At 41.7% G+C, this 13411-nt stretch overlaps 3 protein-coding genes across 3 annotated transcripts in view; 2 read left to right on the top strand and 1 right to left on the bottom strand.

The window, feature by feature from the left end:
- Nucleotides 1–1985: 1985 nt before the first annotated feature.
- On the top strand, nucleotides 1986–5269 carry pars2 (prolyl-tRNA synthetase 2, mitochondrial). Its single transcript, XM_032524948.1, has 4 exons — nucleotides 1986–2258; nucleotides 3195–3531; nucleotides 4022–4267; nucleotides 4351–5269. The coding sequence occupies exons 2-4, from the start codon at nucleotides 3208–3210 to the stop codon at nucleotides 5230–5232; spliced, it is 1452 nt and encodes a 483-aa protein (XP_032380839.1). The 5' UTR covers nucleotides 1986–2258; nucleotides 3195–3207; the 3' UTR covers nucleotides 5233–5269.
- A 1586-nt stretch (nucleotides 5270–6855) lies between these two features.
- Nucleotides 6856–13411, bottom strand: part of LOC116694974 (protein PLANT CADMIUM RESISTANCE 9) — a 51049-nt gene continuing 44493 nt past the window's right edge. Inside the window, exons 7-8 of the mRNA XM_032524963.1 lie at nucleotides 7208–7211; nucleotides 6856–6920 (exon numbers count right to left, since the gene is read on the bottom strand). Coding sequence (XP_032380854.1) covers nucleotides 6877–6920; nucleotides 7208–7211 — 48 coding nt within the window. The 3' untranslated portion in view covers nucleotides 6856–6876. The remainder of the gene's footprint in view (nucleotides 6921–7207; nucleotides 7212–13411) is intronic.
- The window catches only part of ttc4 (tetratricopeptide repeat domain 4), an 8060-nt gene continuing 3477 nt past the window's right edge, over nucleotides 8829–13411 (top strand). The window contains exons 1-6 of the mRNA XM_032524958.1: nucleotides 8829–9171; nucleotides 9357–9474; nucleotides 9571–9732; nucleotides 12874–12951; nucleotides 13080–13204; nucleotides 13295–13381. Of these exons, the coding sequence (XP_032380849.1) occupies nucleotides 9061–9171; nucleotides 9357–9474; nucleotides 9571–9732; nucleotides 12874–12951; nucleotides 13080–13204; nucleotides 13295–13381 (681 nt within the window). The 5' untranslated portion in view covers nucleotides 8829–9060. The remainder of the gene's footprint in view (nucleotides 9172–9356; nucleotides 9475–9570; nucleotides 9733–12873; nucleotides 12952–13079; nucleotides 13205–13294; nucleotides 13382–13411) is intronic.

Raw genomic sequence — 13411 nt, 5'->3', positions numbered from 1 at the left:
GTGTGTGTGTGTGTGTGTGTGTGTGTGTGTGTGTCCACCTGAAAGAGAAGAGCCAGAGAAAGACATTCTGTTTGCCGTGAGAGCTGACCATCAGGTTTTTTGTGTGTCATTGACTGACTGAAGGAATAATGGTTTCAAATTGCTGACATAAAATGCTATAAAGCCAGCAAAAGTGCACTAACACGGACTGCAGTACAGTATAATGTCAACAAAGGGCAAAGATTGCCTGTGATAGCAGGACATGCGGGGTTTAAATTATACCGTGGCCTTTGCATGGATGTATAGGTCTTTGGGGGAGCCCACTTTTCTTTTTAACCCTTACCCTAAGAATAGCATGAATAGTTATCTGAATATATGATTTTTTTGCAGTTTTACACTCCAGGATGATCACAATACACAAAACTTAAATTGCATGTCAAAATGAAACATTATTAATATTTTTAGAGACCCCCCAAAATTTCACTTATCACATTTTCGGGGGAGCCTATGTCTTATTAAGCGGAGCCGAGCTCCCTCTAGCTCCCCCATAGTTTGCAGTATATCCAATAAAAACTCGTCAATTGTGCCAAAACACTGTTTTGTTCCATGTGCTGGTTGGTGGCTATTTTCATTTGTTGTGTTTTGTTGCACAAAATAATTTACCTTTCAAGACACTTTTCATAGTAAAGTTACAATGGCGTTACAGAAAATACAGACCAATTTTTTATAAGCGTATAGCCTAGCTACTCATATTTGTTTTTTTAATGTTTTGCACTGTATTTAATTTACACTTTTTTATCCGAATGATGTGGGACATAGAGATGTCATCTTGGACACAACTGTTCACATTTTGCTGAAAGACGGAAATGTTTGCATAGAAGAAACAGGAGGACAGTGTTTCACATTAACACGTTGATATTTGCTCTTTATTGAAATGTATTTATTTATTTAACTTGAAAGTATATATTTCATGTTTTTTTGTAGATAGCCGTGTGGACTTGCTCACACGGACATTCCAGGATTTTAAAGCCAACAGTAATTACAGTGTTTGCTGTGAGTTTGCCTTACAGATCAAGCAATAAAGAAAAACAATTCATAAAATATAATGAAAGTGATTTATAAGGTATAAGTCAAAGTCACAGTCTCATGAACAAAAGTCAGCACTTTAGTATTCTTCTCTGTCAGATCATAGCTGAAAACATTGGGCTGTTTTACTTTCTGTTCGTCAGCACGTAACTAATGTAACTATGCAATGTGGTTGTGTAAACAGAATTATTTCGTAGAAATTGGTTTTGTACCTGGTATTGAAATGCAGCATGACTCTGTGAGGAAGTGAAGTAATGCTACCACCAAATGACTTATTAAATGTGTTTGCAGACCGTTTAACCTTCATCCTTTCCCCCTCCATTACGTCTGCCTTTCCTGTTGTTTTGCTGTGATGTCCAAAGCTACTTTCCCGTATCTGTCTGTCTGTCTGTCTGTCTGTCTGTCTGTCTGTCTGTCTGTCTGCCTGCCTGCCTTCCTGCCTGCCTGCTGCTGTCTGCCTGTCTGTCCCCCCCCTGCCTGCTTCCTGCCTGCCTGTCTGCCTGCCTGCCTTCCCTGCCTGTCTGTCTGTCTGTCTGTCTGTCTAGTCTGCCTGTCTGTTGCCTGTCTGTCTGTCTGCCCTGTGTCTGTCTGTCCTGTCTGTCTACTGCCTGTCTGTCTGCCTGTCTTGTCTGTCCTGTCTGCCTGCCTGTCTGTCTGTCCTATCTGTCTGTCTGTCTGTCTGTCTGTCTGTCTGTCTGTCCCTGTCTATTCTGCCTGTCTGTCTGCCTGCTGTCGTCTGCCTGCCTGTCTGTCTGTTCTGTCTATCTGTCTGTCTATCCTGTCTGTCTGTCTGTCTGTTCTATCTGTCTGTTTTCTGTCTGTCTGTCTGCCTGTCTGTCTGTCTAGCGGTCCCTGTCTATCTGTCTGTCTATCTGTCCTGTCTGTCTGCCTGTCTGTCTGTGCTGTGTCTTGTCTGTCTACTGTCTGTCTGTCTGCCTGCCTGTCTGTCTGTCTGTCTGTCTGTCTGTCTGTCTGTGTATGTCTCGAAACTTCGTCACTCCTCCAGACCTGCAGGTGGCGGTGTAACATAAGAGCGAAGAGTCTCCGGCCTGTAGCTCAGTCCAGGAAGACAGCATGGTGCAGGCAGAGACCTTCAACGTTTTTCAATCTGGCAACTTCAAAGAAATGCCACTATTTACTCATTTACTGAGATAATCTCCTCGAAAAAATCAGACAGTAGTTGCGGTACCAGGGTGAGTGTTTATTGTCCTGTGTATGTAGCTTTTTCGTTACATGCTAACTGAGGAAGCTAACCGTAACATGCAGCTATAACTGTCCTTCGGCGTTTGAAAACATGGATCTGTCGCTGCAGCGGACACTCTGGCAATCTGTCACTGACACTGGCATCTTGACTTGAAGCCAGTAATTTATGTCTTACATCTGTAGCTTATTTCCAAAGAGTCCATATGTATATGTGTGTAAAGAAATGTCTGTTGACGCCCTTGATTACACCTGTTTACTACCTGCATGCAGGAACTATCATTCCTATAACTTCACATGTGTGTGTGTGTGTATTTTTACTCGGATCTTTTACTTGAGTTAAAGCAGCAATACCAGCATCGGGATGACTGGGGCGATGTGGCTTGGACCCCTTCATAACTGCTTGCAGTTCTAGTTATCCTCTTATTATTAATCTGAACCTGCAAAGTAACTGGAAACTAAATTTGTCAGACATATGTAGAGGAGTAAAAAGTATATATTTACCTCTAAAATGTAGTGGAGTAGTTGTATAAAGTAGCATGAACTTTAACTTTAGTGCAAATACCTCAGAATTGTATTTAAGTGTAATGCTTGATCAAATGCACTTACTGATTTAGGGCTGCAACTAACCATTATTTTCATTATTGACTAATTTGTTGATTTCTTTTTTAATTGATTGGTTTATTGTACAATCCCCTTGTGCTAACTTCAGCGCATGTTAACATCATACTGAGTGTCTTGGTGAAACTTGCGCGTGTGAACTTGTGGTTCCACATCACATGCATCAATCTACATACAAAATTGACAAAAAAAAGAATTATTGCAGATCTAACGATTGGCGGCCAATCAATTGGGGGATCTCTATTGCTTATTCATTTTCTGTGAATTGACGATTGCTTCAGCTCTAACGGACTTGTGTCATCTAAAAGGTTTGGATTTACCATGGAGCCCATAAGGAATCTGATCTGGCAGAGAGTCTCCCAGCGGCTCCACAGAACCTCAGTACTTCCACGGAGGAACCATTCAGGTTGTGCTGAGCATGCCACTGTTGCTGCCTCCACCAACTCCAGACGAATCAAGCCCACACTCCTGGTGTCCCGCCTCTACCAGCCTTCAAACCTGCGTGACGTGGGGCAGGACAGCCGGCTGCAGGGAGAGATGACTTGTAAGAGTCAGAGGCTCATGCAGCAGGCTGGGCTCATCCATCCGGCCAACCCCGGTTGTTACTACTATCTACCTGCCACCGTCCGCTCCATGGAGAAGCTGGTGAGACTAGTTTTTGTTGAAGAAATTATCTGGTTGTTTGATTTCCACAAACAAATGCTTTGAGGAAAATTTAGATTTGTCTGACATGAATCTATGACCCAGCTAAATTTTATATTAATATACTGTATATATAGTATATAAAGAAAAGACACTGATTCAAAGACTCAGGAATAATACAAGTATATATTCTCAAAAAATAAATTTTATGCATAAGGTTATTCAGTTTCTAATATATAAGTCACATAATATGTTTGACAGTCATTCATGACTCTAGAGAAAACGTTCCCAACCTTTTTGGTTTGTGACCCCATAAAAAAATAGCCCTTTTACCCCTTTTCACAGGTTGGAGTAATTAAAGTCTGAGTCTTTTGCAGATTGATTTATTCAAATAATTGGCAAGATCTATTGGAGGACCGAGGTTGAGTATAAATGTATACACATTCTCATTTTGGTCCTAAACATGTAATAACTGCTTTTCTTCAATCAACAGGTGAGAGTAATTGACCAAGAAATGCAGGGGATCGGTGGGCAGAAGCTGGACATGCCCAGTTTGTGCTCGGCTGATCTCTGGAAAACCAGTGAGCGCTGGGACTTGATGGGAAAGGAGCTGTTCCGATTGAAAGACCGCCACGGAGCCGACTACTGTTTGGGTCCCACGCATGAAGAGGCAGTGACGACTCTGGTCGCTCACCAGACGACTCTCTCCTACAGACAGCTGCCTCTGCTCCTTTATCAGGTAGCAATCAATCTTGTTGTGACCAGTGTTTGTTGTAATAAGCTGCAATTTTCACATCATGATGTATTTATTTTTTAAAACAGATCACCCGCAAATTCCGAGATGAACCAAAGCCGAAGTTTGGTCTGCTTCGAGGGAGGGAGTTCTACATGAAGGACATGTACTCATTTGACGTGAGTGAAGAAGCAGCTTACGAGACCTATGAATCTGTGTGCCAGGCATACACCAGGCTCTTCGTCCGACTGGGTCTGCATTGTGTTCAGGTGCAGGCGGACACGGGCAACATCGGCGGTAAACTCTCCCACGAGTTCCAGTTGCCAGCGGATATCGGTGAGGACCGGCTTCTGGTCTGTGGGAACTGCTCCTTCTCTGCTAATGTAGAAACCATGTCATCAGACAGAACTGTCTGCCCACAATGCAAAACTGGCACACTGGTGGAGTCAAAGGGTATAGAGGTCGGCCACACCTTCTACCTGGGTAAAAAGTACTCTGATATATTCAATGCCACTTTCAGCAACGCCCAGAACAAACCTAGTATTGCGGAGATGGGCTGTTATGGTCTTGGGGTAACCCGTATTCTTGCTGCAGCCATTGAGGTGTTGTCGACAGAAGAGGGGATCCGCTGGCCAGGCCTCCTCGCGCCTTACCAGGCGTGTGTTTTACCACCGAAGAAGGGCAGTAAGGTGGACGAGGCGGCAGTGTTAGCTGAGGAGCTGGTTCACACTTTGGGTGAGACCATGCCGCGTTTGAGAGGGGAAGTTGTTCTTGATGACCGTACACAGATGACCATTGGGAAGAGGCTGAAGGATGCCAGCAGACTGGGCTACCCGTATGTTATTGTAGTAGGACAGGGAGCTCTTGAGGAAACCCCCAGATTTGAGGTGATCTGTCAGCAGACAGGTGAGACAATGTTTCTCAGTAAAGATGGACTGTTAGATCTTCTTGGAAGAGTGGAAACTGTATGAGTAACAACTCTGAATGTAATAAAGTCTTTTAAGTTTGTGTGTACTTTGTAATAAATGTGTATGAGGCAATCAGTGAGGTGGAGAGTAAAGAAGATAAAGGTCTTGAATGTCTTTTTTATATATATATATATATATATATATATATATATATGTATCCTAAATAGCATTTGGTTACCCTGAAGTAATACACAATTAATTTTTTAGCAGCCTGTCGTGTTTCCATTCAAATAAAAACATGACTAGTGAACAGAAATATTGACTGTTTACTGTTGTGTTTCAATATACATTTGCATCTGTAGCATACAACTGACATCATAGTACGACTCAGTGCTGGCATTTGGTTTATACTAATATATTCATATCATGAAAGTGAAAGCAAAAAAACCTTTTCCAGTAATGGATATTTAAGCAAAAGTACCAACAACAACAATATGTACTGTAAGTACTTCATTACAAGTGGACTTAAAGAAGTAGTAGGTCAAAAAAAAAGTGCTGTTTAGGTACATTTAAGAAGGTTACATTATTTATTCTGATGAAAGTGAGATTGTTACCAGTAAAAGTCAGTTTTAAAGGAGAATTCAGGTTGATTTCAACACGTAACTGTTTTTTTTTAAATGTGTAGTGCTGTCAGTAGCGAGACGAACGAAAACAATTGGTGCTGCCTACACTGTGTTATCCTCCTGCTAGCGTTAGCACCCAACAGGCTTAAACAGGGCAAGTTTTGAACTTGCTTTTGGCCTCTAAACATGGTTGAAATGTCATTACAAGTGCCTAGCCATGTACAGTCTAAAAACACGTTTAAAACTTGCCCTGTTTAAGCCTGTTGGGTGCTAACGCTAGCAGGAGGATAACACGGTGTAGGCAGCACCGACTATTTTTGTCTCGCTACCAAAAGCACTACAAATAAAAAAAACGGAGCTACGTGTTGAAATCGACTTGAAGGATTACAAATTATAAAACTGGCCTTTTAGGTACTAAAATGTACCTCTCGTCTGACTGCTGTACTCTTGGTTATTTTTAGTAATTGTAGTAATTCTACATATTATAAAATATAGCTAACATAATATATTGCTAAATGTATTCTCTTCATCAGAATGTGGCCCTCTATAGTTTGCAAAAGACATACTATTTCTCATACTTATTTTTTATTAGTTTTTGGATGCATAATATAATAGTAAAAATGACACAGTATTATTCCTGACATTTCTTGCACAAAATTATATTTTATGTCCTTTTAAATGATAGAAATGCTTTCCATTGTCATATATTCCAGCTTCTGTAATCCAGTACAGTTAAAAAAACATTTATCAGAGGAAATTGTCTGTGAATATATTTCTGCCGTGTAGTTTTTACAATAACTTCCTTGACACTTCTTTCCTTCATCTGGTTCTGTCAAACAGGTTTTTTGTCAAGGCAGGCACTGCCAGCTTCATTGTTCTAGTGAAGGGTTCGTCATTCAGGAAGCAGTTTTTAACAGAAAAGAAAATACAAGGATTGTAACAACCTGGAAATCTTAGGACTTTTAATATACTAAATTCTCTTTTCAACCCCAGAAGACTGAATTTTCCACTTGAAAGACATGATGAGAAATAGTCTCTAGTGGTCAAGACCAAGACACATCATCATACTCTCTGTCTTTGGTATTCACTGGTGTTGGTATACAGGAGCCATCATCATTGGAGCAGGCTGCTGCACGTTCACGTTTGCAACATTTTGATGGTGCACATTGACGACAGTGGGAGTTTTTTTTCGCGATGTCTGAACTCACGATAGAAGATGAACAGGATAAAGAAGTCTTATTGGCTAACTTTAAAGTTCTTACCTGATAGAGTTAGACAGCCTGGCAACAGTGTCAATGTCTTGGATAGGGTGCTGCATCTTGTGCATCAACTGCTTGACACAAAACAATGCTGTAGAACCTGAATCTATTCTCTCAAGGAAATTTTACCATTTTGTATGTTTGACTCTAGGAAAGTTATCATCATTCCATTGTTCTTCCACTACTTAGTTAAGAGAAGATACACTAAGAAAGCATTTTTACCTGATTCATTTCAGAAGTATTGTACATTGATGTCATTAAAGCTTTTCTGTGGGAAATTTAAAATCTGACTTTGGTTCTCTCCTGAAGGCACTGCAAGGTGTCACCCAGGATTTACCTCCTGGTGACAAGAACTTGACTGAAAGGACAGGATAAAATCATCCATCAGACGAGAAGAGTTTCTGACATTTTATGACAGCTGAGGCCTTATAAACAAACTGTTCTTTTGTCATTAGCAACATATCATGTCATAATTATTAATAAACTTAAATTGATTCGGCATACTCAAATCACACAATCACTGTGATTACAACTTTGGTTTTCTCTTTGGTCATAAACATACAATTACATTTTATCTTTGGTGTAACAAAACAAACACTAGCAGGATCTGAACTGCATAATATTATCTTCAGAAGACAACAAGACACAAACAAGAAGCCACAGAGCTCAGGATGACATCCCAAAGTCTCCTGGTTGGTTCACAAAACCAGCTTGGGGCGGGTATCCGGGAATCATCATCCCCGGAGCAGGCTGCATTTGGACATTGACTTGATTTTGCATGAAGACGAAGTTTCTTTGCAATGTTCACAAACAAATGTTTTGAGGAAAATTTCGATTTTTCTGACATGACCCAGCTATACAGTATTGATAATACCGCAGCATCATCAAAGACTGTTCTCACCCCAACCACAGCCTGTTCACCCCTCTCCCTTCCAGGAGGCATCTCAGGTCTCTCCGCACCCGTACCAGCAGGTTCAGAGGAAACTTCTTTCCCACGACTGTCACCCTACTGAACTCTTGCTCTGCGTCCGTGACAATTTCAACTACGAAGCCCCCTCCGGACAATTTACACTACCCTACCCCAGCCATACTGCTCTATTTATTTATTTATTTATTTATTACAGATGTACATAGGCCTACTGTAATTACATCTGTATATTTATTCTAGCCTACTGCTCTTCATACTATTGATCCTGCACATGCACTTATTCTTACTCTTATAATGCTACCACTGCACATAGCTGTACACACTGTTTATATCTGTTTACATGGTTTATTCAGTATATCCATATTTATTCAGTTTTTCTTATTACATATTCGGTCATACACTGCCTATATCTATATTATTCTCACTACTAGTATAATGTCACTGTTACTATATTGCACATATCTGTACATGTTGTTCATATTATATTCTTATACATTGTTGATATTACATAGCCATATTTATTCTGCTCTTATAACACTGCGATCTATTTCTTGTCATGTCACGAAGCATCAAGTGGGGGAGTGACAAGACTGTGTGTGAATGGGGGTTTTCTGGATGCTTCTCCTTCTTTTCCTCTCTCTCTCGTCTTGTTTTTCCGGTTTTCCCTCTCCCTCACAGTGTGTGGGTCGGCCTGCCATGAAATCGCGCGCAGCTGCAGGCGATTCCTAATCACTCACCTAATTCCAGTGGCGCATCAGCGCAGCGTCTTAAGCTTTGGCTTCTCTCTGTTTTTATTAGAAATACAGCTTATTATAGCTATGCTATCTCTGCCTGTTTGATAATAAAATATATTAGTTAGTGTTAGTAAAGGCGACGTTGGAACTAATATATCGGTACTATGTTTCCGCACGGAGCTTTATACACGTCGTACCGCCCATGCCCATGTGTAAACAAGAAGCTTGGCGAAATTAAGTCAGCGTTTTTAAGGCTGATGCTAGAGGCAATAATCTCATGTCATAGTTTATAGAACTTTTTATTTTAAAAAAATAAACAGCGCTTCAAACACATATTTAATCCAAAAATGGCGTCCTCTGAGGTGCAACATGACAGCGACGATGGCATGGACGAGTTCATGGACAAATTCAAGACCCAGAGATATAAAAGGGGCTTCAGTGAAAACAACTGGGAGGAGGTAATGCTAAGATGTAGCTAGAAGCTCTCGTTCACCAACATTAGAAAAGAAAGTCATACGGAAATGAGATGTTGACTTTAATGTTGTTGTTGTTGTTGTTAGCCAGCAAGCTAACGGACCATTTGATAAAGGTAACGTTACACTGTCGGTCCATCCGCAGTGATCCTCTGTTTTGTGTCATTCAGGAGTTTAATAAAGTACCTATGTTCATGAAGACAGCCCCTGAAGAGATTGACCCACAGACATACCCAGACCTAGCTTGTCTCCAGGCCATTATCCATGATGAAGATAGACCCCCAGAAGGTAGGTGGGCCACCAGTCCCTCAAGCTTTTGAAACATCTGATGTCTTCAGTGAAAAAAGCTTGTGTAGACTTGAAAATCTGTTGATTCCTCCCCAGAGCAAGCAAAGACCCTGAAAGATGAAGGCAATGAGTTTTTCAAAGAGAAAAACTACGAGAAGGCCATACTGTCCTACACAGCAGGGTTGAAGAAGAAATGTGGAGACCAGGACCTCAACACGGTCCTCCTCACCAACCGAGCAGCAGCGCACTTCCACCTGGGTAAGGTTTATTATTTACATGCCAGCCATACAGATTAGGGGTGCGAACAATCATCAATTCTTCCATGCATCACGATTCTCTCTAGAACGATTCAATTAATAAATAAATAAATAAATCAAATTAATAATCTAACAAGTTAGACTTTAGGCAAGAGTGCAGAAAAAAACACAAAAATGGCCAAAGGAAAAAAAAAATGTATTTAGACGTGATCTAATATGACATACATAAAATAATTAGGCAAAATATATATAGGCTGTTTTATCTACTTTATCACATTAAATCTAACCACCTCATGTTTCATGTTCTAAGAAGCTAGTTCTCCACCTTTGAACATGACTGAGCCTCTGACATGGAAGAATACTGTGAGAGAAGGTGACTTTCCCAAGCATGTTTAAGGCTTAAGCATGGAATGACTACAAAATAAAAAACCTTTAGACAAAATATTTCATTAAAACTTGTGCGTGACAAATACTGTACATGTCAAAATCTAACAAACTCATATTTATATGTATATTTTTTAAAATGATGCATGGAAATGTACATTGAAAATTGTTGCATCGATAATCATTTTAGAATTGAATCGTTGGTCTCTGAATCGTGAGGTGCCCAGAGATTTCTAATACAGATACATTAGCAGCTTTTAAGACATGCATGTATTGCTTGCACCAAACATGGTTTGTTATGCATATGAATAATAGGTGGTTTACCAGGTCCGTTTTAAGTTTTTTTTTTTTTTAATTGTCATATGCAAAAAAAATTTCAATTGCAGTGAAGCAGTTGTTGGCAGAGAATTTCTTATTTCTCAGGCTCCCTCTAAACAATGCTCATACAAATACATATTAAAAAGAGTCCCATCTGTAAAATCTAAATATAATCTAAGACATAAGATTGCAGCAGTCAAAATATAGGAGTAGAATAGAATGCCTTTATTGTCATTATACACAAGTACACGGTACTTGTGCAACGATATTAAAGCAATCCCTTTGCAGTGTTGACACAAAATATAAGATATAACAGTATAAATATACTAAAAATATCAAAATATAAAGTCAAAGATATAAATGTAGTGACTGTCAAGTATACATAATAAATCAGCTTGAATAAGCATAGGAAGTGTTAACACTCAATAATAATATTGCACAGTGATGGAATGAAATGATTTACTAAGGTTAAGTAAATAATATTGCACAGTAATGGAAAGGTTAGTATTAAATATTGCACTGTAGAAATGAAATTGCACAGATTCCAGTGTCCTATGAGGTATTATTAACAGTACCAGTTTAACAATAATATTGCACAGTCAACGGAATGAAGAAGACAGTCCGGCCGGGGGGGCTGTGGAGTGGAGTCAGTGCATATGTGAGTTCAGGGTGGTTATGGCCTTCGGGAAGAAACTGTTCTTGAGTCTGTTGGTCCGTGCTCTGATGCCCTTAGCGCCTTCCTGAGGGCAACAGGTCAAACAGATCAGAGCCGGTAGCTGTCCTTTATGATGTTCTCTGCTCTGCTGAGCAGCGGGAGGTGTAGATGTCCGTCAGGAGGGAGGGCAGCCGTGATCTCTGTGCTGACCTTACAACCCCTGCAGCCTCTCCCTGTCTGCCACGGTGCAGCTCCGTACCATACTGTGATGCAGTAGGTCAGCAGCTCTCGATGATGAGCGGTAGAAGTCAGCAAGTTGAGTCCGGTCGTACTTCCTGAGGACCCTCAGTAAGTGTAGTCGCTGCTGGGCCTACTGGATGCCGCTGTGATGTTGGCTGACCAGGAGATGTCAGCTGGATGAGGACACCAAGAAACTGAAGGTGTGGACCCTCTCCACACACTCGCCGTTGATGTACAGGGGGGCTAGGTCGGTGCTCTTCTTCCTAGTCGACATGTCTCCTTGGTTTTCTTGTGTTCAGAGACAGGTTGTCTCCGAAACCAAGCTGCCAAGTTCAGGACTTCCTCTCTGTAGGCTGCCTCGTCCCCTTTGAGATGAGTCCGACCACTGTGGTGTCGTCAGCAAACTGACGAGAGTTGTTGTTGTGGGTCGGACTGCAGTCGTGGGTGTAGAGGCAGTACAGGAGGGGGCTCAGCACGCATCCCTGTGGGGAGCCAGTACTCAACTACGTGGAGGAGAGGTGGGGGCCCAGTCTCACCGTCTGCGGACGATTGGTGAGAAAGTCCTTTATCCAGGACAAGTGAGAGGGGGGAGGCCTAGAGTGACTAGTTTGGATAGAGAATGTCCGGGATGATTGTGTTAAAGGCGGAGCTGTAATCCACAAAGGCATCCGAACGTACGCCTGCTGCTGCTCCAGGTGGCTCAGTGCAGAGTGGAGAGCTACGGCGATGGCATCCTCTGTGGATCTGTTTGTGCGGTAGGCAAACTGATAGGGTCCAGATCTGGGGGAGGTAGTCCTTGATGTGTTGGAGAACAAGCTTCCTCGAAGCACTTCATGATTATGGGTGAGGGCCACAGGACGGTAATCATTTAGGCTGGTGATGGGAGACTTCTTCGCACTGGGATGATAGTGGCTGATTTTAGGCAGGGGGGATGACTGCCTGGGCCGGGAGAGGTTGAAGATCCTAGCAAAGATGAGGGCAGCTGGTGACACACGCCCTGAGCACCTTGCCAGACTCCATCTGGGCCAGCAGCCTTCCTTGGATCACTGCTAGGAGTACTCGTTCAACGTCGTGCTCCTTTACGGTGAGAGGGTGGTGCAGGAACCAGGTGTGGATGGGGTAGGATGGGGTAGTGCAGAAACCAGGTGGAGGTTGTGGCAGGGCTGGGGCGGGTTGTGTGTGACTCAAAGCGAGCAAAGAAGCAATTCAGCTCCTCTGCCAGCTTCGCACTGAGTCTCCTGATGGGGAATCACAGCCCCTGTGGTTGGTGATGTCTGTATGCCCCGCCACACCTCCCGTGTGTTTATTGCTGGACAGATGGGACTCTATGCACTTCTTGTGGTCCGCTTTGGCTCTTTTAATTCCACTTTTCAGGTCAGCTCGAGCATACCTGTACACAGGGCTGCAGTATAATAAAATATTGTATTGTAATCTGCTAAGAGCAGCCAAGTGCTTATGTCACAGAATAATATTTACCCTGTAAAACATATGCATATGTAGCTTGCTTAATTTCATCCTAATTGTTTTCTGGTTTACATCACACAGGTAACATGCGCTCTGCCTTGAACGATGCTGCAGCTGCAAAGAAGATTAAGCCAGACCACCTTAAAGCCTTGATTAGAGGTATTTAAGCATACCTTGTAAATATTACAATAGCATAACAGTACATGGTAATAATGAGAAAGTAAAATTGCTGCTTAAAATTAGGACAATTAAATAATCCTGTATATATCTTGTGTGTGTCTCTGCAGGAGCTCAGAGCTGTATAGAGTTGCGTAACTTTGCAGAGGCTGTCCAGTGGTGTGATGAGGGACTCAAGGTCCATCCCACGGACAAGAAGCTGCAGGAGCTGAGAGCAGCAGCAGATAAACAAAAGGTACAATCACTAATGAGTTGAAATGAGATTTTAATGTGGAGGTTTTGGTTTCCGTCAAGCCCAAAGCCCTTTTTGTTTTGTGTGTGTCAGAGAGCAGCAGAGAGAGATGCCAGAAAGAACAAGATTAAAGAAAAAAAGCTGCATGGCGAGAAGGAAGCTCTTCTGGCCGCTATAAAGGTAAGCATCCTTTTTTTTTTTTTTTTTTTT

The sequence above is a fragment of the Etheostoma spectabile genome, chromosome 9 (assembly GCF_008692095.1).
Source record: "Etheostoma spectabile isolate EspeVRDwgs_2016 chromosome 9, UIUC_Espe_1.0, whole genome shotgun sequence".
Taxonomy (NCBI): domain Eukaryota; kingdom Metazoa; phylum Chordata; class Actinopteri; order Perciformes; family Percidae; genus Etheostoma; species Etheostoma spectabile.
Note: the sequence above shows the minus strand (reverse complement) of the source record. Positions and strands in the feature narration are given on the sequence as shown.

What these genes read in the sequence shown, in the direction of transcription:
- pars2 (XM_032524948.1), top strand. Translation starts at nt 3,208, where the DNA reads ATGGAGCCCATAAGGAATCTGATCTGGCAGAGAGTCTCCCAGCGGCTC. An exon ending in TCCGCTCCATGGAGAAGCTG is followed by an intron (nt 3,532 to 4,021) that starts GTGAGACTAGTT and finishes TTCAATCAACAG; the next exon opens with GTGAGAGTAATTGACCAAGA. An exon ending in TGCCTCTGCTCCTTTATCAG is followed by an intron (nt 4,268 to 4,350) that starts GTAGCAATCAAT and finishes TTTTTAAAACAG; the next exon opens with ATCACCCGCAAATTCCGAGA.